General features: G+C 41.1%; 1 protein-coding gene across 16 annotated transcripts in view; it reads right to left on the minus strand.

The window, feature by feature from the left end:
- Positions 1-24,749, minus strand: part of phldb1b (pleckstrin homology-like domain, family B, member 1b) — a 119,172-nt gene that overhangs the window by 9,961 nt on the left and 84,462 nt on the right. For 8 of the 16 annotated variants that reach the window (XM_074679073.1, XM_074679069.1, XM_074679070.1 and 5 more), the window contains 15 exons: positions 23,758-23,904; positions 23,199-23,336; positions 19,763-19,891; positions 16,779-16,934; positions 16,488-16,598; positions 15,550-15,639; positions 14,824-14,958; positions 13,936-14,037; positions 11,279-11,440; positions 10,320-10,454; positions 8,148-8,264; positions 7,957-8,059; positions 5,258-5,302; positions 1,839-2,181; positions 283-373 (listed from right to left, as the gene is read on the minus strand). In XM_074679073.1, the coding sequence (XP_074535174.1) occupies positions 283-373; positions 1,839-2,181; positions 5,258-5,302; positions 7,957-8,059; positions 8,148-8,264; positions 10,320-10,454; positions 11,279-11,440; positions 13,936-14,037; positions 14,824-14,958; positions 15,550-15,639; positions 16,488-16,598; positions 16,779-16,934; positions 19,763-19,891; positions 23,199-23,336; positions 23,758-23,904 (2,004 nt within the window). The remainder of the gene's footprint in view (positions 1-282; positions 374-1,838; positions 2,182-5,257; positions 5,303-7,956; positions 8,060-8,147; positions 8,265-10,319; positions 10,455-11,278; positions 11,441-13,935; positions 14,038-14,823; positions 14,959-15,549; positions 15,640-16,487; positions 16,599-16,778; positions 16,935-19,762; positions 19,892-23,198; positions 23,337-23,757; positions 23,905-24,749) is intronic. The other 8 variants (XM_074679077.1, XM_074679076.1, XM_074679072.1 and 5 more) reach the window with 6 other exon arrangements.

The raw sequence follows: 24,749 nt of genomic DNA on the forward strand, positions 1-24,749 counted from the left end.
CACACTTAGACAATGCAAAAAGTAAAGAGAGAGGAATCAACCTGACTGTCTGAAGGAGAAATGTGTGAAGAACAGCAGAAACTGATTAAATCATCTTTATGGGTTTTTGTATTCTAGTCTCTCGATCAGAATGAATGAAAGTCTCTGGTTTCTGCTCTGAACGTTCATATTTCAAATTCTCCATCAATGCAGAGAAATCGACAGCAGAGAACAAACTCTCATCCATCACATGATATAGATTCAGATAAATCAACTCCACTCTCTTTAAAAGATTAATCTTACCCTCGACTCGATAAGTCTGGCCTTCTCCAGCTGCGCCTCCTTCAGCATCTTCTCCATCTCCTCGATCTTTAGCGCATCCACTCCTCCAGCGCTAGTGTAAAAGAAAAACACACATTTACTTTACACCAGATAAACAGCATGCAAACACGTGCACAGCCTGTATTCAGCAGCTGTGTAACCGTACATCGACTCGATTAACCTTCCACTTCAAAGCAGGGTTCAAAAATACCTGCAGGGCGAATCTGGAGACTGTGTTTGTGACGTCGTTTCCCCGCTGATCTGAGGAGAGTCTGCTTCTTCAGCGTTAGCTCCAGAGATTAAGCAGATTCTTGGCCAATGCTGGAAGATTTATTTAATCTCTCACAGCAACAGCAATTTGACAAATGAACGAGCTGTTACTGTTCATTTCTATTAATCTGCAGTTTGTTTTCTACAAAAAATTGAAGTCCCCAAAAGATCTTATTTTAATCCATTTAAACCTAAAAAGTGATATCACACAGCATGACTTTTCATCTGTAGGACACAGGAAACTGTTTCTTTAGTGGATAATTATCATCATAACTTGCCATCAGTTTCAGAAGAGCAACTTCTCTAGAAATAGACCAGTCATTGTGTTTTATACAGCTGAATGAGGTTTTAAATCTCTGTCATTGGCTTAGTCAAAGGATAGATTTTTCTTGAATCAAAGCAAACGTCAGAGCCAGATTCACAAACAGTCTGCATGTTTGAAACTTATGCAAATGAGCCGAAAGGGTAAAAAGGCTTCATCTAGTTCATGTTTTATGCACTGACTGAGGTGCACCACTAATGGCACTGCAGAGCAAAATGCATTACCATCTACTAGTGCTGTTGGGCAACTTTTAAATGAGCTACTTTGTACTGATTTTGGGCGACATTGGCCTCTTCATGGGTACAGTAATCCTACTGCAAAAACTGTCAAATCCAAGAACATCTCTTTGTCTCTGACTCCTGCTGATGACCGGAGTATTATCATCTCACAATGATAAAGAATCCTTTAAACAAAATCCTGGATCCAGACGGTGATGCTCCCATGCTGGAGTGCGAAAGGTATCAGATCATCTCACTCCTCACAGTCTCAGGTTGCGTGAGCAAACTAAAGCTCAGGCATCTTTGCTCATCTCTGCTGCGAGCTCTTCATTAACAGAACAAACTCATTAAAGTCATCTCAAAACACATGACTGATCGTTTCAGAATGAGACTCCTGAGACCTGTTAAAGATGTTTAACCAACAGGTGCTGCAGAGAGCATGCTGCAGTGTAATTCAGATCACAGCGTGGACACGTTAGCAGATGGTTTAACAAATGAGACCCTCAGACCGAGCTGGAGGGAGCAGCAGAGATGTCTGTGTGACTCATATATGGTTTTGTGCAGCTTGATGTGGGCATTTTGGATGTTTGAAGGGAGAAAAAAGTTGTATAATTATTCAATTAATTCTGAAAAAAAATCTCCCTAATCAGATTGAATAGTAGTAAAAAAAAAAAAAAAATGTCTTGGGCTAACTCTCATCATGATTCTGCGTATACACTCCATCCTACCTGGGCACGTTATCTGGCGAGCAGGCCGAGTTGTTCCCTGTGGACACGCTGGTGTCCATGCTGTCCGAGCTCTCCAGACTCAGCGTATCGTACGGCTGCTCTCCAGCTGACGGCGGGTGGTGGTGCAGGATGGAGTGGTGAACCAGCGGCGTGGGTCCGATGGAGCTGTGACTCAGCGCGGGGCTGTAGGACATGATGGGGGAGTAGGAAGGTGACGGGGAGGACGAGGTCATGAGGTGGGTCTGAGAGCCGTGAAGCGCATCCCACTGACACTGAGCCTCAGCCGCTGCTCGCTGTTTGAGCTCAGCCAAACGCCGACGCTGCTCCTCGATCACCTGCTGACCTGGAAAGCCAGAGAGGGAGTTCAGACCAGAGAAGGCTTTCTGATTTCAAAAACGCCATTAGACCAACCCCACAACCTGCAAGCGACAAAAGACAAAAAGCACCTTTGACCCCTACAGGGACCAGTAGACCAAAACGTTTAAACTAGAAGAGGGCAATTAGGATCAGGGTTTCTCTTTCTGAGTTTATGAACAGTGATATTTATCCCAATATATCCTGGATAAGACTTCAACTTCAGGGGCCAGCTGTAAATTGAAAGAGCTTTGATTGTATTTTGATCATTTCTTACATTTCAGAGCCGATGAAAACCCTCAACACCACTTAGTAAAGATATTGTTCTATAAAACAATGTATCTATCTGACAATCTTCAGCAGATAGAAGAAGGGCTGAAACTTTAACAACTACCTTAGCTACCAGCTCTCTACATTTTATTTTTTTATCTTTCAAAACATTTTCTACCAGGATCCACATTTTTTAGTCGAGCCTCCTCTTGCTTTGGACCCGGAAGTCAAAGCTGTTTAAGGAGCCTCCACATTGTAGATTTTTACAGTAAACAACCTGAGCTCTGGGTTGTTAACTCTCCTCTGAAACAACCAGAAGTGGTATATAAATAAATTAAAATATTGAAAAAAAGGTTTTAAATTCTGACTTTGCTCTCAGAGTTTTTTTCACAGACTTCTTATGGCTGCATGCTGAGCTGCAGCTAACTGCAAAGATTGTTTGGTTTTTGTGAAAAGATTCCTACATCTTTAGGAAAGTTTCTACCAGGAGATAAATTGTCTCTTCAAAGTGTCTCCTACTCCCTGGGAAAAACTCTCTGAGACAGGTAAGGAAATGTTGAATGTAACAATCAGTGCTAGAATTGAGATCTTCGGCAGGGCTTTGGGGGCTGCTTGCTGAGCTGCTGTTAATGATGTCAGTTCATTTTTTTAGGTCAGATGTCTGTGAGTGTTCATCCTTGACAAGTTTTTTAAATGAATTAATGCCTTCTGTCTAAGAAAAATAAACAGATCATGTGATACAGATCCTTAAAGGAGAAAGTTAAGAATCGTGGTCTCTATAAGGCTCCAAGAAGAGTTTTTAGCACTGAGCTGCCACTTAGGCCATGTCTATGTGTATTCGATTATCTGTGAAACTGCATATATTTTAAACATTTAGGCCTGTCATTCACATGAAACCGTAGCAGTTCTATATCACTAAAAAAGATGTTTTCGGAAAACTCCACTCGAAGTGAAGATTTTGGAAACTTCTGGTTTTATTATTTCATGTAAACTCTGCTTGGGGAAACAGAGTTTTTGGTTCTCAAACGTCACAGCTGAATGACAGGGGTTCCTTCTGATTGGCTGGCACGGTTTTCACATATAAAAAACACTGTCACAAATGGGTTTGGCATGCTTCGAGTCAGTCTTATTGGCAGATTTGCAGGGTTTTATGTAGACGAAGGTATTTTAAAAAATGAATGAAAGGGGGGGGGGTATTCATTTTTTAAAAGACCTGGCTACCTGTAAAGTCCTAAGGGTCTCAATTTCATTCTCTATCAAAGTTTAAAACTGACTGTTTTCTTTCCAAAGCAAACTATTAAGTAAAAAAAACACAGTCCAGAAAAAAATGTTAAACACAAAAAATTGACTAAATAATAAACATTTCTTGAGGACTATTTTGCAGGGATCTTGGGGTACTGCAAGCTGAGCTACCAGTGTGTTTATCAGGATTGAACGAATCAAGGATTTTTATTTTCCATTTGTACATGAACCGACAGTCCAGACACATTGTAAATCTTGATTTAGATAGAGAATATAAACAGGTTTAAACAGTTTATCAGGTTTCTTTCTCAGTGGGAGTCAAATATCTGTTTTCTTTAACAGAACAACAGGTAAACTAAATCAAACCTTTAGAAATACTTAAAGAAATAACATTTTCACATTAAAAATCAGTGTTTCTCATAGGCTCATTGGATTGGGGTCAATCAGTTTTATCTTTAACAACTTACAAATGTATAATGACTGCCGCCATTAGTGGCTTAAGGATTGCTTTAAAACCACCGGGATTTATAAAACACTACCAGTAAAAGTGAGAAAAATGTCTGTGTTACTGACCAACCTGCAGAGTGACCAGCTATTATCAGGTTTAATTCTTCTGACAAACTCTGAATCTGTCCACAGCTTGTCATACACGTGTAAAGTTTATCATCTTTATCAATCTACAAGGTGTTAATTTTTTTATTGCCCAGTCCTAATTTAAACCAACATGCCCCCTTCAGAACATGGACTGAAGAACCTCTCTGTGTGCCACCATCACAGGCCCAGAAAACGCCAACAGCTCAAACCATGCACCACACATACGAGTATGTGCTCTCTCAGGGTTAAAAACCACCAAGTCCCACCACCACAAAGTTCAGCATCAAACTAACTTTTCCAGGATCAGATCCATGTGCCTGTGCACCTGATGGCGTGCAAATATACGTCTGAAAAGAAGTGCCCAGGTCGATAACACCAAAGGAGGAGCTCACTGAACGCTGAACATGCAAAATTTATTCTCCAGCAGCAGCAGGAACATTCATGGAAGATTGATGGAAGAAGAAAAGAGCTGCTTGATGTTACAGACAAAAGATGAAAAGGAATCTTCTGGGGGGAGAAGAGTTAATGACACACCAGAGATGGAAGAGACTGAGGAAAAGACAGGGTCTGAAATCAACAGCTGCCAAGTGCCAAATTCTGGTAAACGTTACCTTTGATATATAAATCAATATCAGTAACCTGCCAGGCTGCCTTAAGGTTCGGATAGGTGTTGAATTTTTAAGGCACAGACAGTCTTTGGTCTTCATGTTGAAGCTTTCAAAGAGATTCTGATTGGCTGCCAGTTATACCCTCTGAAGACATCTTATTATCAACTCCTCTGGATGCTTAATTATCCACGTTAACTTATTCGAGTGAAGTTTTTCTGCAGCTTTGTGCTGGAGGAGACACGCTGTTAGATTCAGACTCTGCTTCCAGGCACAGAAGACAAACAAACAAACAGGATGAGTCCCACAGATCCAGCAAAACAGATCCACTCCTGAGCGCTGCGATCCATCTACCTGCTGATCTCCCCTCTCTGGTGCTCTGTAGGCAGGTCTGGGGCTCTGTGGTGCAGCACAGACAGAGACAGACAGGCAGACATGAAGAAATCCTGAACCACTACAGACTATGTTACTGACTCTGGTTTCAGATGAAACACCAGCAGGATTCAGGCGGTCAACAACAAATCGATGGACCGAGTCCTCCTCAGTCAAAAGTGACAAAAAGTGAATGTAAACACACACTCATGTCAAACATTCAGACTCACACACACAAATCAGAGCTACATAGGAGCTGTCTGTGTTAGACCAAGGTTATAATAGTTAACTAAAACGTAACTAAAAAGGAAAACTAAAATTTAAAATACATTGCAGTTAACTCTAACTAATAAAAACTAGAAAAGAAAACAAAAACGATAAGTAAACTAAAACTGTATCTTGTGTTCACAAAACTAACTGAAACTAACCAAAATTACAGACAACGTGTCCTTCCTTATTGTTTTTGACAATATTAATAGCCTTTAGAATTTAAATTAATCCGACACATTTTCCCAACCAATTTTACGACAGTTTTCCGCAGTTGTCAGCGCCGTACGGCACCATCATAGTGACGTACTGGGACGTGCTTGTTTACTGCACTGACTGGCTGTGCTCTGTGCTGCGACGAAGCGTGGAGGAGCAATGAATCAGAGCATCTGGAATTGTTTAATAATAATCGAGTCTACCTTTATTGATACAGACTCCAAGTTTCTAATTGTCAAAGCCCATATTATATTGTTTAATATAATTTATGTTTTTATTTTTATGCAATATACGTTTACGTTTCTTGTGTTTAAGGCAGCAGCCAACACTTCAGTATCAGCATTGACTGAGCAGTGAGCACTATGTTGGACTTGAAAATAAACAGTATTACAAAATATTTAATCTGACCTTTTTGAATCCTACACCTGGTTAATAAGGTATGAAAACACTAAAACCAAACTGAAACTAAGCCTTGTTGCAGAAATCAAAACTAAATAAAAACCAGAATGCCCGCTCTAAAACTAATTAAAACTAAACTGTAACGGAAAAAAATGTCAAAACTTACCAATACTAAACTATAATGACAAATCCAAAACTATTATAACCTTGTGTAAGACTTCACACAAACCCACATGAAGAAGGTAATGATGAGAATACATGAGTGTGATTAATCAAGAGAAACCATCAGCTGGATCTAGCACAGGTCTAGTCTTTGTGAAATCACTCAAGAGTTTCTGTAGAGATGTGTATAAGGATAGAGGTCATATCAGAAAAAATTTGATCTGGCAGAGTCGGAGCTGAGGCCACCTTTAACCGGCAACAATGCCCAAACCTGCAAAAGTTCAGCCACCTGTAGAGTGTGCTCAAATAAACAATCTACACAAATAAAAATATTATTTAGCAAGACTGTAAACTTGTTTGAATCTTTAGTAAACATTGGACCTTAAGAGGATTCTCGTCCTTTAGCTCTTTGCATTTCCTCATCTGCTTTTTTTTCTACCCCTGCGTTTCCTGCTGGAGATAAAAACACTCTTATTGGTCCTGAACATCTCTTAACTGATCATCAATCTGTCTGCATTTACCCACAGTTTGATAACAATGCAATATCTTATAGCTCTTTTAAGTACACTGCATTATGCAATGACCTGCACTAACTGAAGGAAGGAGGATCAGCCCGGATGTGTGTGGAGAAATTCACAAAAATCCTTCAACCTGATCCCTCTGAATGTGATTAAATACTTTGGGGCATGATAGTAATAGATGTTCTTTATGTATACTCTCTGTCTAAGTATTAATGTAGAACAGGAATGAGTTAAAGATAATTCAAGAAATGGGACTAAAACGTGTCAACACATACAACTCTGAAAAACAGATTCAGACACTTCTCCAAATGTTTCCTGGACTCATTTCTTCATGCATGAGCGCAAATTTGTTCCAGTGTCAGTGAATATTAGCTCAGCTACTACTCGCTCTATGTAACAAGATTCAGATTTTATGATCATCTGAAAATCTGCCAAAGAATCAAGAGCAGCACAATATGAACCACACAATGTTAAAAAAGGAAATGAAAGTAGTAATTTTTTTAAAAGCATCTTTTCAAGTCTTTTTTTTGCCTTTATCGGACACAAAAGCTGAAGAGGGGCAGGACTTGGGGGACCAGTGAATAGGGGACAACATACAGCAACCAGGCACAGTCAGGAGTTTACCCAGAGCCAGCAAGGACAGGGTCATAGCTTCTGTATCTACTAGTGAGGCATGCACGTAAGCATGTAACCAGCTGTCATTTTCTCCATTTAAAAGCTGTTAGACAAAATTATTTCATTTAGGAATCAGTGAGTGTATCATAAAACATTGTATGTAACAGGGAAAAGCAAACCGTCTGTTGTAATTGACCTTTTTTCCAGAGCTGCATATCTAAGTTAACTGAAAAGTATCGATATCTTTTCTGACAAAGCTTCGATCAATGAAATCAAATCAATGAAAACACTGAAACTAGACTTTGCACAGCCTCTGACTCCTTTTTTCTGTTTTTTTGCAACACTTCAGATTTCTTTTCCACCCTCCTCGTGGATTTTAACCCAGAGGCCTCTCACCACCGACCTTGATGTAGAGCAGACAGAGCTGCAGCAGCACTGAATGAATCATGAGTGCAGACTCACAAGCACAGTGTTAGTTTTCATTAAGACCAGGTGAGTTACCTTTCTGCTGCAGAGCCAGCTGTCTCTTGGTCTCGATGTCCTGCAGGGTTGCAGCCAGGTTCCTGGGCAGACTGCCGGTGCTGTTGGCGGCCAGCAGAGGGCTCTGCAGGGTCAGAGGGAGGAGAAGGACTGTCAGGGTAAAGGAACCAAACAGGCGAGCATGAGGTTGAGAAATATAGTTGTAGCTTTACCTTGGAGCTTGAGTTGCGCCCCAGTGTTGCTGCCCCATGCTGCAGGGGCGATGCAGAGCCGGATTTAGGCTGATGGAGGGACAAACCTGGGTCACTGTCCAGCTTAGAGCGAAACACCTGAGAGAGGGGGGGGAGTAAACAAAGATGAGACACAGAGAGGAAGAGGTATAACGACGGATGAAGGGTGTCAGGATGAGACCTGAAGTCCAGCCCAGGTTCAGCCCAGTGGAGCTGCGAGCTGGAAACAAACGTTAAAGGACGACGAGCATCAAACTGTGAGAGCCGCTGAACACCGGTGTTAACACAAAATGCTGCAATCAAGCTTCAATGAGGAGCAAGAATCTCTGAATCAAAGGAGGACGAAAATATCAAAGAGCCGACAGAAAATACATGAGTCAGGCTGCAGCTTAACACACACACACACACACACACACACACACACACACACACACACACACACACACACACACACACACACACACACACACACACACACACACACACACACACACACACACACACACACACACACACACACCTGGAACAGCAGACTCATCCCTCTCATTGAAGCGCCCTTTGATCAGGCCACCTCGAGTTAATGCTGCGTTCATGTACTGTGGGAGTTTCTGTGTGAACGACTTGATGTTCAAAGTAATGACATGAAAGTGTTCAAACTTCTGACTCCGTTTAAGCAGCGGCTGAAGTCTCGCTCTCCACTTAACACACAAGCTGACTTCATGCCTCACACCAAAGTGAGGTCAGAGGCCTGGACCAAGCATTCCAGGACTAAACTGTGACGTGTTTGGTGTCTTTGTGACAGTCTGTGTGGGCACGAGGCAGTGTGTGGATTTCTAGGTCTGTAAATTTATATCCACAGCAGAAACCTTGTCATATTTCTGTATCATGACATAGTTTTACAATATATGTGGCTTACATGATTCAAGTTATTATACTACGCTGTGATAGTTCTCTTTTTGTTGAAGCTCATGTGAAGAGTTTTGAGACAGACCAAACTTAAACTTACGTCTCTTCAAGACTAACAAAAGCATATACAGCTCATAGAGAAAAGACTGAAAACTCTATGAAGTCATATTTAAAGTGTATTTCAACTATAAAGATGTCACTCGACTTGTCTGGTGAATGTAACTCATACTGAGTCCAATGAAACCTTTTTTTTTTTTTACTAAAAATACAAAATTAACACTTGTTCAGATTACAGTTTTTCACTGAGATCACACCACCTTTCATTGGTCACAAAGTACTGATCTCATCACAGCACAGATTGATATTTTTTTGCTGCATTCAATGTTGGCTAATCTAATTTCTTGCAGAAATTTTGCATTAAGGCAAAAATGAATAAAACTAAAAATAACATACCGTAAAAACTCTTGCTTGGATTTAAGTTTTGCAACACGTCAGACAAGTCTCTTGCTGTGCTGTAAAAACTGAAATCTTTGCAAGTGTTTCTGTTTTAATTTTAACAGAAAATGTCGTAAAAGACATCAGGTTAGCTAGATTCATCTGACAGGATTTCATCCTTATTTCTCCATTTCAAAGTACTAGGTGTTAGATCTTTTTCATGGATAACAAGCAACTATTACCTTATTTTTGTCTAAAAATATCTTAAATAATTGAATATCCCTGAACTTACTGAGCAAATGTAACAAATATTAAATCCAGCAAGACATTTTTTTACTACTACTACTACTCAGATTTTATTTTTTGTTGCGTGAAACTGTCTCTGTTTACATTTCCACAGCAAAGATTGAAAGATTTATTTGAAGCAGGTTGAGATTTTTCCTCAGAAAACAGCTCTCAAGTATGTGCAGGACAAAATCTGTAAAAATAACAGGAAATATTTTGTCCAACCAGATCAATACAGGACATAAAAGTTTCACAGAGGCTTCAAGTTGCACCCTGCTTCAGTTGAAAAATTCTGCTTTTAACATCTTTAAACACAAAGTCATAACGCCTGGTTCTGCAAAGATGGAGTGTAAGTTATAGAGAGAACCTGACCTCAGTCAAGTGATGTTAATGCATCTTTTAAAACCTGATGTGCTGGGATCTTTTTCTCTTGTCTCAGAGGTTTTTGGATCAGATGCAGGCAGAGGAAACACACAAACAGCAGAATGAGGTGAAGACATGAGGAGGAGGAAAAGGCCCTGTGAATACCTGCAGCACAGGCCGGCGGCCCGACAGAGACTTGGCAGGCAGAGGAGGCGGACAGAGCGGGCTGGAGCCAGCCATCAGCTCCTGGTACCACTGCTCTAAATCTATCTTGGACAGGTGAGACCTGTCAGGCTGATACTGGAGGGAACACGGAGGAGCAGCGAGGGGAGACGGACCCAGCAGGAGAGGAGAGAGGACAGGAGAAGTTAGAAAGCATTCAAAGACAGCAGGGAGAGGAGAAACCTTTGTTTTAAACACCCTCAAAAGCTGTAATTAAAGTTTTCAGCTCTGAAAATTATTCTTAAACATCTTCAACACATTACAGTTGTCAGCTGGATTATTCTTCATACCCTCCAGCTGCTGTATCCTGCTTTACATGTCTCTATTCTGCTCCTGTGATGCTGCTGCAATGACCCAGTTTCCAACAAGAACATTTAAGTTTCATCTCCTTTATGTTGGATTTTAATTTAAGTGTCCAGAGTCTGCGTGCAGCATTTCCACAGCACAGGATTTATTTTTGTTTGAGGGTTTAACAAATAAAAAAACAAACATGCTGTCTGATGTGTCTCTGGAGGTGATGAGTGAATCTTTAACAGCTGAAAAACTCATTTCTTAAACCTCAGCTCAGAAACAATGATCCACATTAAAGACAGAGAGACAATGACTTTAAATGTGATATCAGAAACGATGGATTTCAGAGTAAAATCAGCGCTTTAACGATGAGCTGAGTCTTGTGAGTGTGTGTGGAAACAATGGGAGTCTGTGACTTGAGGCAAAGCTTTAGTACAACCCTCAGCACGAGCTGCAGACTCTGATAGAAACATCACAGGACTTTAAGTCTCTTTGGCTTCAGTGAGAGTAAATCTGAACACTTAAAGGAACATTCTGTAGATCTATCGGACATTAGGGAGGAAGGAAGGAAGGTTAGGGAAAAAAGGAAGCAAGGGAGGAAGCACACACACCTCCACAGAGAGAGAGAGGGAGGAGCCATGAGGAGAGGGGAGGCAGGAGAAGGCGGGGTCTACTGCTCCAGGCTGCAGGGGCTGGCGAAGCGGTGACGTAGGGGACGACTCCACCTTTGGCATCCCATACATCTGATTTAACTGTCCCACTGTCACATACTCCTTCACCAACACACACATTAAAACACACACACGGATAAAGAGAGGAGAGAGGAGGACAGAGAGGGTAAACATGGTGAAAAAAGGGAAACGCTTCCAGGAAACTTTCTGCTTCATAAAGGAGTGAGGGGAGGAGGAGGCACCGAGTGAGGACACACAGCATAGCAACACAACATGAGACGTTCACAGGGTCGACATCAGGGTTTGACTGATTTATAAACCGTTTAAGTCTACTTTTTATTTCCAGGAACCAAAATAAAAACTAAATCACATTTGATCCTCTGAGCTGTGTCTGCAATCACTCCCTTGTCACTTTAAAGAGCGTGTTCAAGAGGACACGATTAGGGATGGGAATCAAAAACTGGTTTCTGTTGAGAATTGATATGGTATGTTCCAGTCCATCGATATCTTTAGCCTTTGTGTGTAAGGATGCCCTTATCAATTCTTTACATTGTGCCGGCCCCGCCGAGCCTTACGATGACTAGTCTGCTGCAGCTATCTTAGTTTTACAGTTAGATAACGTTTCCCAAGAAAACTCTGATTCAGGATTTTCAGCTTGAAGCTTTACTGTAGAATTGACTTCATAAAGAAATGTACATTACTCTCTCTCAGGAGATTCATATTCAGTACATTCAAAATGGAATAAATCACCTTATTTACCAAAATAACAAAATAGCACAAGCTTGATGCTAACTTATTTGGGAAACTGCATTGATATGCTAGCAGTTAGCATACGTCAGTATAACTTCAGCTTCAGTTTAGAATTTCAACTTTCATCACAGAAACATATCACATCAACTCTTTGCAAAAAATACAGAGAATTTCAAATGTCAAAAGCTAACAGGCAATTGGCTCATGGCTGACTTCATAACTACGGAAAGCTTCCAAACAACTGAAACCATTGCTATAACCACTTTGAGACACTAGATGTCCCACTTGTTGTTGACACAGAAAACCTGTAAAGCTACTTTTTGTACCAAGAAAATTCACAACAGGGATTGATAAGGGAAATCGATACGGAATCAGATCAATAAGCAGAATCAATAAGGGCATCGGTATTGAAAAAATCTTATCAATTCCCATCCCTAAACATGATGAGTTATTGTGCTGCGGCATGACTGAGAATAATTACTCCAGGGACAGTTTACTCACAGCATCCCATGATGCATCAGGAAAATTGACTTTTAACAGATACAGTGTTTTTCTTATAGCATTTTGGTGCAGAGGAAACTTTACCAAATCTAGAAGTTATTTCATAGAAAGTAAACAGATGATGCTAAAAGCTGGCTCAGGCGGTCTATTAAAGCTGCAGGACTATTTTATCTAATAATTATTCATTTATTTATTCATTTATTTAAAGGGACAGTGTACATAAAATTTTCAGCTAAGCATCATGTAAATATGTCAGAGCTAGAGGCTAGTTTTCATCCAGCAGTTCAGAACAGTTAAATAACAGAAACATGACATCCATAAAATGAAGACAGATATAGATCTGAGATTCAGATTCATGAAGTCACAAATGTTCTGCTGCTGCAATAAAATCTTCATCAATACAACGTGAGTAGACTGATGAGCACACAGCATTTATCAATCTTATCATATTCATTGACAATATAAGTCACTACTGAAAGTCACGCAGTTGCTCAATGATCCTGGACCATGCTGAGATGAAGTTTTCAGACAACCAGTATGAAGTGAAGTGCTTTATTTTATGCAGTTTTTCATCATTAATTAGCGGCCTATTAGGCAGCTATATAAAAAAGCACAATGAGGATTTGAAGTCAGTGACAGAGCAGTTACAGAAACCTCATCCTGCATTATCTAAAACTTGAATCACTAAAAGTTTTTCCGCGCCAGCCAGTGAGCTGTGGAGGAATATGAATTAAGAAGTTAAAATGTTTTAAGATGTGTGATATTACTAAGTTAAAAGATCTTAACAGTGAGGTTAAAGGTTAAGGTTTTGTGGAAATTTAGCTGATGAATGTTTCTGTAGATTTTATTCAAATCTTTCTGCTGCTCCTTTCCAATCATGACTCCATCTTTAGTGATAAATGAAGCATAATAACAAATTTGGTTTTCATAAGTACAAGAAAAGAAGAGAATCAGCTGAGGTCAGCTTCACATGTTTCGTTGAAGTGGTTTTTGTTCCTTAGAATGAAGTTAAGGCGCAAAAATGCAGATTATAAATTTTATAGTGTATGTCCTTCTGGTGTTCATTTATAAAAGTAGTTTTCAGCTGCTTCACAGCATTCATCAGTTCAGCTCTAATTAGTCTCTGAGCTGCAGACAGGATGCAGCCACAGAGCAGCTACAGAGGAGGAAAACACACACAGCTGACAGCACGGTCTCATGGAGCAGAGAGCAAAGCCAAGGGTACAGTCAGTCTGAGTAAGAGTACACCAGCAGAGGGAGCAACATGACATGGAAATGGAAGAATGGACAGAGATGAGACAGAGGAGAGAGGTATCAGGAAAAGGACAGAGAGGAAGTGATGGTACCTCGCCAGCTAACGCAGTGTCTACAGCAAACAAGCGGCCGTGAGAGGAAGGTGAGCTGTGGCCGCCATACATCTTAAAAACGTCCGACAGCTTCATGTACTCCTGAGCCAAAAGCCAGCAACAGCAATGACAACAAGAAGAGCAACAAGGATTAGACAGGACGAGGAGCCATGGGATTAACACTGCACCGTAAACACACACACAGCTCACAGGGATAAGGTGTTGGGTAAAACAACAGGCCTGGGTTTAAGTTTTAGTGCAACAAAAAGCTGCACAGTGTGTGTGTGTGTGTGAGAACAGACAAACAAGAACACACCAAGCAACAAGAAGAGCAACTTTAGCATCACGGCTGGCTGACACAAAAAGCAGAGATGTAGCGTACGAGGAGAAGATGCTGAAGTTTAAAAATGTGACAAATCGCCACAACTGGGAACTAGCTGAGGACTGTAAGTGAAAGTATCTTCACATCTGGGCGCAGGAGCATCCAAATGGGCTCTTTCACTGCCCTACCACACATGTGATTTTTTTAAGAGTCCATATTTGTCATGGGTCCTCAGGATCATCCTTAAACGTTTGTTCCTTTGAGTCAGAAGACCTCAAATATATTCAAATAAGGCCCAGAGTGCATCAGTCCTTTGACGGGTCTTCTACCACATCTCTGTGCTTCAAAAAAAACACAATGGATCTCAGACTGAGAGCTACGTCTACCTCAGCATAGTTGCAGGAAACTATGGTTTACACAGAGAGGAGTCACAAGTGCAAACAGACACACAGTGTGATCAGGACTCTGCCAGGACACAATGAGTGATCTCCAAGGAGGGTTTTGCACACACAGCTGAGGGAGGGGAAGCAGCGGGCTTCATGCAGGGGGAACGTTAGTCTGGTTACCTCTGTGGGACTGCTGGGATACAACTGACAGGAAGGGGAGGGATGTAAGTAGGAAGAAGAGGCTCGACAGAGGGAATACTGGGAGGAGTGGATGTCCTCCAGCAACAGGTCGACCTCGCTGATATGGAGCACCCCCTGTTTTAACAATTCAGGAATAAATGCCTTTAATACTGCAGAGGAAGCAAGGAGAACCATGGAGAAGACTCAGTTTCTACAAGAACAGATCACAGCCAGTCTTCAAAGGAGGTTTTCTGTCTGTGCAGTGAGTCAGATCTCAACAGCTGATTGGCTCACATTGGTCAGGATAAGTCTTTCGCTGTTTCGTCAAACCCTGACTATGTGATGCTTTTTAGAAAGCAATAAACTCAAAATGAGTGACGTATTACATGTGCATGCCTTTGCTTGCTGCTTTCTGCAGATAAATTCTCCACTTCTTAATCCTACAACTGCCTCCATGTGCAGGACGGGAGAGGTTAGTTAAGGGATTAGCATCCATCCAGCTGCTACACAGAGTAAAGATCTAATTACGAATTAGCTCGCTCTACACACTTCCTATCACAAGCTCAACATCAGAGACATGTGACCAACAATAATCTGATTAAAGAAGGTGTGATCAGCAGTTAGATTGGGTTATCACTAATGATCTTGAGCCAGTTAGTGAGATAAATGAGGTGAGGGATGAGAGGTTGTTTAGGTTTGCACATAGCAGATCGGTGTTTCTCTCACCTCTCTCATCGCTGTGGGGGACTTTGGGAAGCTCTTTCCACCAGTCAGGCTGTGGTACCTCTTCTCCAGGGCCGACAGCCGCTCCTTCTCCTACAACAGAGAGACACAGTTCACTTTAACCTGCTCCTTCAATCAAATAAATGTTACTTCAGCATAAGATAAATCACATTATATTGACAGATTTCAATGATATTAAAGCCTTAATATTTTTGGTTTTGAAAGCACTGATGTAGCTCCTATCTTTTATTATCTGTGCAAATGCATACGCAAGTATGATAAAAGTTAGTAGAAGCTGACAGAATTCAACATTTTAGGCCAAAATTATTTGATCTAAGGTGTCAAGCAGCAGCAGGTAGAAACAAGCAGGCATAAGAACGATATTTAGAGGTTATGAGACCAAGGTTTCAGTTCCCAGCTCCTAAAATTGCAATGCAAGAGAATAGCAACACCCAGCAGTGGGAACACTCTAACAGGCCAGTCCAAAAACTGGATAACAGCCATTATCCTGGTTTAGTCACCTCAGGGATCTTTAACAAAGAAAAACAGATCAAACACTTCCTTTTTGCGTGATTTGCATAACAAATTAAACCTCTATTGTCTCAATAATGTTATAACAATGGATGAAATATGCAATTGTAAACAGTTCTTGAGTCTGGGAGGCCTTCGGGACCCCTCCATCAATGTTTTGTGACTCTCACTTTTGGAAGCACTGATTTAGACTAAGTAAGAAGAGAAGATTTTGTGTAAGCTTTTTAATATTCATCTTTCTTTTTACTGCACAACTAGTTTAATAAAAACAGAAGAGCTAACAGCTGCTAATCTTTCATCAAGTCATTTGTTTGCAGGAGCAGAGGAATGTGTTGACATAAAGCATTAAAACTAAGATGTACTTAAAAAACTTCTGCCTCACCCTGGCTGTGGTGGTGTGGTGCACTCACCTTTTGGAGCATCTGCACGGTGAGGGTCCTGTCTTTGGCCAGCCGCTCACACTCCTGAGTGGCCTGCAGGCTGAGCTGGTTGGCCTGACTCTCCAGAGCAGAAACCTTCTCCTGAAGAGGACAACACGGGAAAGATTCTCACTGCTTCCTCAAATCAACAGTGTTGGCATTCTGATTGTTGAAAAGAAATACTGAACCCCTCGCCACCAGCTGCTATAAATCTAAAGTGAAAACCACCATAAGCGTATCCTGTGTTCCAGATGGTGCAGCTTCTGTTGGGTGCTTCCTCACCTTCCTCTTGGCCACGCTGCCGTGATACTCGGCTCTCTCCTGCAGCAGCTGCTGGCTGATGGTTTCCCGCTCCTCCTCCAGGCTGCTCTCTCTCTCCAGCTGCTGAAACTCCAGGTCTTCAAACTTTTTGGTGCCTGCTTCCAGAGTCTCTCCGTCCTGATGGAGGCACGCACACAACGCCAGCGGTTACATCGAATCGACAGAAAGACACGCTATGTGCACTTCCTATTCAAAGGCAGCCACTAATCTTACTCCACTGAAGCTGCTGGAAGCAAAGCAGACAAACCTTCACTAAAACTTTTACAGTTTTTACACTTTTTAATATTTTCTCGGCTAAAGCTGCAACTCCTGGCTCGACTATAAGCACACTGAGTTCAGCCAAGCAGCCATGAGGAACATGCTCCCACTGCAGCACAGATACAGGTGTGTGTTCTCCCTGCATGTACCGTAATACTAAGAATACAACGGCTGATTATTTAGATAAACACCATCTGATTTCTCTTTCTGCTGCTGTGTTCCCCTGATGTACGTCAGGTAACAGCCGGTCGTCTCTGCTGCTGCTTTCAGACTTTGGAGCTGCTCATGTGTTAAAGTTTTGAAGCACTTTAGGATGTTGAGTGTTTGAGTCAGAGCCCTCTTGAGGGTCTTGAGGTGCTTGTCAAAGAGCTGACAGCTGATGTTGGTTTGCTGAAGTGCAGCTTGAGACTGAAATGACTCATTACATAAAAAGGGAATGAAAACTCAAAATGTCAACACCCAGACATTACAGTGGAACACCTTGAAAGAAATCTGGTTCTATTTCAAGACATAATTCAGACTCAAATAAGTATTTCTTCTTCTAACTCCTTTACAGGTTTGCAAATACAAGTTTGATCAGGGATCAGCAATTTTTTTTGTGCCGTTTGTAAAACAGTATAATTTGCTCTTTATGTCTTTTTGTTGTTAGCATGTTCACTTTTCTTCCAAACATTCAAAATAAATTATTTACCATCATCTTTTAATAAAGGCCTGGCGCCTGATGTATCATAAAAACCAGCAGTACTAGATAAAGATCAGAAGCTATGTGCCTGTCTTGGTACAGGCTGTTTCAAATCAAGACTGCAGCTCTATGTGAAGCTTTTGCGAGGACAGAGTCTGCTTCTTAAAGAGGAACAGTTCAGTAAATGTGTTGAAAAGAAAAGTTCCTTAAAAGCCTAAGCCTGCTCCACACATGCACTTCTGGAAATTTGGGTACAATTTTTGGAGATCTGGCCTCAAATGTTCCAAAATATGCATTTTCAAGAGGTCCAGACATTATGTAAAAAGTATACTGTAGTAGTCAAAGGGAAAAGCTTTACCTCTGCATCAGTGCTTTGTATATTTGGACAAATTCAAACTATAAGCAAATGAGCACAAATAACAAGTTCAGAAAAACGTCTTATTTCATAATATAAAAAAATGTAGATGATGCCTGAACCGCTTATGAAAAGTAAAAAAGTTAATACAAGAAACTAAAGAAGTACAGCTTTTTCCCACTGGCTGTTTTTTTGTCTTCTAATATCTTGAAATAAAATATATTTCTGGACTTTTCGGGTGAATGTGCTTTACAATAATTCTAAACCAACTTTTTTTTTTTTACAAAGAATAAGACAAAAATACTTCATTAGAGTTCAGTTTTTACTGTGTAACTTCAGAAAGTGCACCAAAATTGCACAGCTTTCGCACCAGTCCCAAAACATAATCCAGCTGGACATGGATATTTTTTGCTTATTTTAGAGTTGTCTCATTCCATTGCTTGCAGAAATTTTGCAAAAAGGAAAAAGTGAGTAAAGCTTGAGTAAAAAAATTCAGACGTTTGCGTTTGGTTGAAAGTTGAAAACTTTTCAGGAGTTTTTATGCATGTGTGAGCAGGAAATCTTTGGGTGAAAATAACTTTACTAGCTCAGTGTACGTTCATGTCTTAAAAAAAAAAAGAAAAGCTTTGTACCTAAATTAAATTTAAAAAAGTGCTGCCAACCCCTTTTTCTTCTTTGCTTTGGCAGAAATGAGCTTTTGTAGACTCTGAACACAGAGTCAGTGATTATCTCTCACCTGACCATGATGTAGATTCAGACTTTCTCAAAGTCATTCCTCATTTTTCATTCTGAACTTGAACAAAACACTGAAAATCATGAGAGGAGCGGTCAGAGGATGATTAGCAGAAGGGCACAGAGTGGATCTAGTCAGGGCCTATGTTAATCGATTAGTGAGCAGTTATCTGAGCCAGGACAGATGCAGATCAGAATCACACATGCAGCACAGCGTGACCGCAACACATCATACATATTTGACCAAAATGCATCACAAGCAGCTGAAGTGACCAGGAGCTGTGTGTGTGCTCCTGGGTGGACCTGTGGGAGTGGGTAACATGTAGGTGAGATGTGGAGACAGGAGGAGGGAGACACTGCTGCAGCTGCAGGTCTGAGAGGGGCACCGAGAAGCTTTTAATAGAAATACTGTACATACATGTGTGTGTGTGTGTGTGTGTGTGTGTGAAGGCTGCATGTAGTGGGCCTCTGTAAAGGGTTAAAGGTGCCATCAGCACTATGTGTGATGTCATGTGATGAGTGGTGGCCTTAAAGAGGCACAGGGCTGAGACTGAGGAGAGAGTTTCAGGCGGGGAATCTGTCAAATGAGAAGGTTGTTGTGATCTCCTGAAACTCTGAGAGCTTTCTGAAGAAAGGGGAAAAACATAATCGACCAATCAGAGGTGCTTCTTCTTTTTGAAATAGTTTGTTGTGGATCATATCCTGATATGAAATACGTTTACAAGTTTGAAAGAGCTGACGTGGTGCCTGGAGGTTTGTGCTGCTAACTGAATGCATGTGTATGTGAGTGTGCAGGGTGACAGGTGTGTGATGACGTATGGAGAAAAACTACAGCAGGATGAAGTCCTTGAGTGGGGGAGGGAGGTGAGACTTGGGAAGGGGGAGGGGGGGTCTAGGTGCTCCTGTTTGAAGACCCACCCTTTTGAGCTGTTCCTGTAACTGTTCCCGCAGGGACTCGGGACAGTTATGAAGCTGGTTCTTCAGCTCAGCGTAGCCCTCCTGGAGGCTCTGCAGGGCCCGCCGCTCGGCCTCAACATTAGCCCTCTCCTAGAAAGACACAACACACACCCACACACAGGATGGATGGGCGAGGGGAAAGGAAGAGAGAGAAAGAAACACACTGCTGAAAATCCACGCCATGCAGATAACAGAGCTGTGAGGTGTTAGCGATGGACAAACTTTTTCAGCACAGGGTTTAGGGGCTGGGCTGGGAGCAGGTCGAAGCTGTCAGGATGAGGTTATTGGCTGTCTGGGAATAACTGATGATGCTCCTGTTTCACACCTGGATGACTTAATATTTCTAAAATAGCGATAAGTGCACGAGGTCTGGAAATGCTCCTGGAGAACGCCTCAAACAGCAGAACATAAACAATAGGGGTGGGAGAAAAAAAATTAAAATCTATATATCGTGATTTTTTGTGTGACAATTTCAAAATTTGGATTCATTGTCATTTTTTTTTTTTCAAATTCAAATTCTTCATTTCAGTCTTTGTTCATAAACTGGATTGGAAAAAAGTCACCACGTCTCTCCAGCAGAGGGTGAATATTTCTCTCTGACTCACGTGACGTGCATCTTATGAGAAAATGTGACTGCTGATATAGTCAGTAGAAATCATTATCATTGTTTAACTTTTTCACATGGTCTGGTGTTAAAAAGGAAACCAAAAATCGCAAAAATCATTCACAATCTAAATCAAATCAGCACCCCAAAAATCGTACAAGAATCTAATCGCGAGAATGGCATATCGTCCCAGCCCTCATAAACATCCTGGCATAATCATTTAACATCCAATTAAAGTGTTTGTTTTTTCCTCTTTCAGGCATTAATTGATAGTTGTTAAACTTATAAACATGTAAGCAAACTAACCCCTATAAACCACCAATAAACCCCTATAAACCTGCTTCAAACCAGTAATTGAAGAATGAAGGTTTTAAAAAGAGACATTTAAAGTTGGTCTGGGGTCTTAAGACCAAGAAAAAAAATCTCTTCTGTCCTTTTAAGGCTCCTTTAATTTTTTTAGACTCTTTATAGGACACTCTGAGCCTGTGGTTGGCAGAAAAATTACTGTAAATGCTATTTTGGAGCTCACCTCCGACATGATTTACTGGAGCAACTCCAAAACGTTTTACTCTTTTTAACCTTAAAAGAGGGCCGCAGTTTCACAGAACCACAATTAACCTCAAAGCTTTCAGTAAAGACCTTCCATCATTTAAGTGAAGACGGTAAAAAACAGAGACATAAACAGTCATTTTCACATTTACAAACTAAAAGCTTAATAGCACTGTAGACGACTGCTGGCTGTAAACGCTCTGACTGAACCTGAGTGTTGATCCTCCAATAGATGTTTATCCAACAAACTGAGAGCATTAGTCCATAAGTTAGTGGACTTTTTCTCTTTGGGCTGTGATAACTCTGAGCAATAAGTTTGAGCAGTATCAATCATTGCCTTGAATCAGTTGAAGAAATTTTGAGTCCCCGCAGAGCTGATTCACGTTAAAGCACAACGATCCATCAATAACTAATAACTCTGTTGTTATTTGATGTGTCTGCACTCAGGTGGTTTTATCGCTTCAGCTCATCTCCACCCCTGCAGAAGTTTGTCTCTGGAGTTACACCAGTTTTCTTCTCTTTAGAGAAATGTGGTAATGTTTTGACTCTTTCTTGTGTGAAGATGAGTAACCTGTCATCGAGATCCTGGGTTCTCTGAGACAGTTTGAGTAGTTGCAGTTCACCCTGATGCCCTAAAAGGTAACGAGAGCCTAATTCTTGTGTGAGCAGGTTAACTCTATGGTTTCTGACACGCTTAATTGCAAGGATTTGCAAAAGTGCAAATACTCCACTGACAAAATGTGGGTTGATCTAGGTAGGGATGGGAATCGAGAACCGGTTGTTCAATCAATCACCATCGTTTACATTTTATCTTACTGATTCCTTTTTTCCAGGTGTCTTAAAAAAAGGTCTCATGAGGGCCAGTCTACGCGGCCAAGAACAGAGACTTTGAGAAAAAAAACATGGCAGATGGTACAAAAAGTAGGCAAAAAGGATCTAAAGGCTGGCTCCATTTTTCTTAGAAAGACGACAATAGCGTGATGTGCAACGTTCGTTTAAAAGTGATAACATGCAAAGGTGGAAACACCAACAACACGGTTTAAAATTTGTCAACGGGGCACAGCATCAAATACAAGGAGTCACACGTATTCAGTGCTCTCCACCGGTCGCCAGCCACTGCTGCGCCGTCTCAGCACGGCACGGAAGGTACGAATGTCCTGTGTTAACATAAGCACACACATGCCAGACTCAACAATGTCTTATGTATTTGACTTAATACCGACCGAAGTAAACCCTAAACTAATACTTTGTCATTTGATTATTTTTAGATGATAGCGACAGTGTACTGAGTACCTCTGCTGCTTCTATGACTTAATTTTTAAATCAAAGAAAGGGATTGACATTTGGAATCGTTAAAGAATAAATTGATAATGGCATTGATATCAATAAAATCTTATCAATACCCATCCCTAAATCCAGGATCCAGGATCAGAGATAACAAAGCATCACATTTTCACACAAGGTATCAGACCAATGTGGTAATGTTTAGGTCAGTTTAACAAATTTAGATCAGGTATAAAATTTAGAATGATCCCTTGTTGGAAACCATAGCACAAAAACTTCAGACAGATACACCAAACATTTACAAAGAGCAGATTTCTACAGTTCAAACTCAGATGGTAAATGTGATTTCTGTCAGTTCCTGTTGTGCTAAATTAAAAATGAGCAACATGTGGGTAAAAAGAAAAAGGAACCATCCGAACCCAAAATGAGAACATGCTCGTCGTTTCCACTCCTGGAACACTTTATTCAGGGTCTCATGCACTACAAGAACCAAAGGCTACAGATCCCAAACAGCCATCAGAGGCAGGTTTTCTGTTTTTCTGTCATGCAGACTTGAAGAAAGAGGTGAGCACGGGGGGTCAGAGAGACACAGTGAGTGAGTGTGAGAGCTGCAGAGGTGGAAGGAGGGTTAGAGGTTAATGGAGGTTGGTTATTTAGCGAAGGCGAGCTAAAAAGAAAACAGATGAAGGTTGACCAGAGAGCAGACCGCTGTGAAAAACATGCAGGAGAGAAACCCAAGGAGCTGAACTCAGCGGTCCTTTATTTGTCTTTAATTCAGAGATGATCTGAAAAAATCTCCAAGTCCAGGATGCTCGAAAGACGCCATTAAACCAAAGAGGGATAAGAGACTCGAAAAACACAGGCAGTGAGTGTGTGTGTGTGGTGTGTGTGTGTGTCTGCTCTATCTGTGATACCAAACAGAACTTAGCATGAACTCAAAACGTGATCCGCTCTCCGTACCTTGTCTTTCTCCCTCTGGATGGCGCTCTCCAGCTCGTCCAGCTTGTGCTGCAGCTGAGCGATAATGTCCGTCTCAGCCTCAATCTGGTCCAGCTCCGCCTGCCTCTCGCCTTGCAGCAAGGCACGCTCCATCTCTGCCTGGAGGAACAAACCAGGAGCAGACACCAAGTCAACATGAGGCTCAGGATAATTTCATCAGGATGAGCTTCAGGTCTCTTCAGGGTAAAAAGAAGGTCCCTCCTCTGCTCTTTAAACAAGTTTCACCAATCAGTAAAGTCACACTTTAGGCTGACCTCATGTCTCTGTTGAGTAATTCTTCGAAAACTCTCTGAACAAATATTTATTTCACAATTTAAAACTGCTCACATTTAGAACAGACATCCATAACATGAACTGTTTTCTTTCTGTAAAATATAAAAATAAGAAAAAAACAACATCTTTAACAATAATCATCTTCCAAACATGTCCGGGCTGTGGAAATCAATAGTTATGGAGAGCTTCAACTTTAGATTTGTAGAGGACTTTTCAACCCACTAAATCTGACGTTCCTCTGTGTTACCTCTTGTTTGGACTCCTGCAGTTGTTGCTCCAGCTCCGTCAGCCGTGATTTGAACTCATCGATCCGAGCGAGAACACGAACCCGCTCGTCCTCCAGGTAACCGAGCTCCAGGTGACCTGCACTACCTGAACTGGAGGCGTCCTCATGCTGCAGAGAGAAAAAAAGAGATAGGGCTTTAAAAAGTGAGGACATGGAGAGACTGAAAAAATAATGTTTTGTATTAATTGCTGCTGTGGACCTTTCCAGGAGGTTTAACTGAGCCTGAAGTACATATCTTTAATAAAAACGATCCAAAATTATTTCCTAAAGTTGTGCTGGTGATGGAAAGTTTAGAAAAGTTGTAATTGAACCTCAGAGAGTGCAGTTTTATTTTTCTCCTGAAACACAGTCACTGTTATTTGATCTGTTATTACTTTTATTTTCAGAGTGATTGTGGCTTGAAGAGAAGTCTCTTTTGGTGGAAAGTAAACAGCTTAATGTCACTGTGGGAAATGACTCTCTGGGGATCTGCTCTGAAGATGTTAAGGAAATGTTTAGAGGCAAGACAACAAACTCAGGACAACAAACTACAACAAAAGGTTGTAGAATACCAAGAACTATGTAGGAGCTGACGGAAAAAAAAAACAGTAGAGGTCAAAAAAATGTGCAGAAAAAAACAGCTTGATTCAGTTCATAGACAGAATTAAGTCTGTGTGCAAAAGAGGCATGTTCTAAGCTATGTACCGTACAGTTTGAGAGGATGTGACGCTGTTTTTTCAGGTCATGCAGAGTTCCACAAAAGCAACATTAAAAACATGCAACATGTACACAACAAGCACCTCCATGGAGAAACTACAGTGAGTTGTTGTTATGTTGACATGCAAACATGAACAAATTTTAAAATGTTGATATGCAAATGTTTTCGCCTGTTCTTTCTATACTCTGCAAGCTTTTAGGAAATTCTGGGTTTCTTCAGTCCCAACTCTTTGCTCCCTCAGAGGAGAAATCTGGTC

This window comes from Halichoeres trimaculatus, unplaced genomic scaffold, assembly GCF_033239565.1.
Source record: "Halichoeres trimaculatus isolate MK-OKI-2021-1 unplaced genomic scaffold, fHalTri1.1 fHalTri1_scaffold_9, whole genome shotgun sequence".
NCBI lineage: Eukaryota > Metazoa > Chordata > Actinopteri > Labriformes > Labridae > Halichoeres > Halichoeres trimaculatus.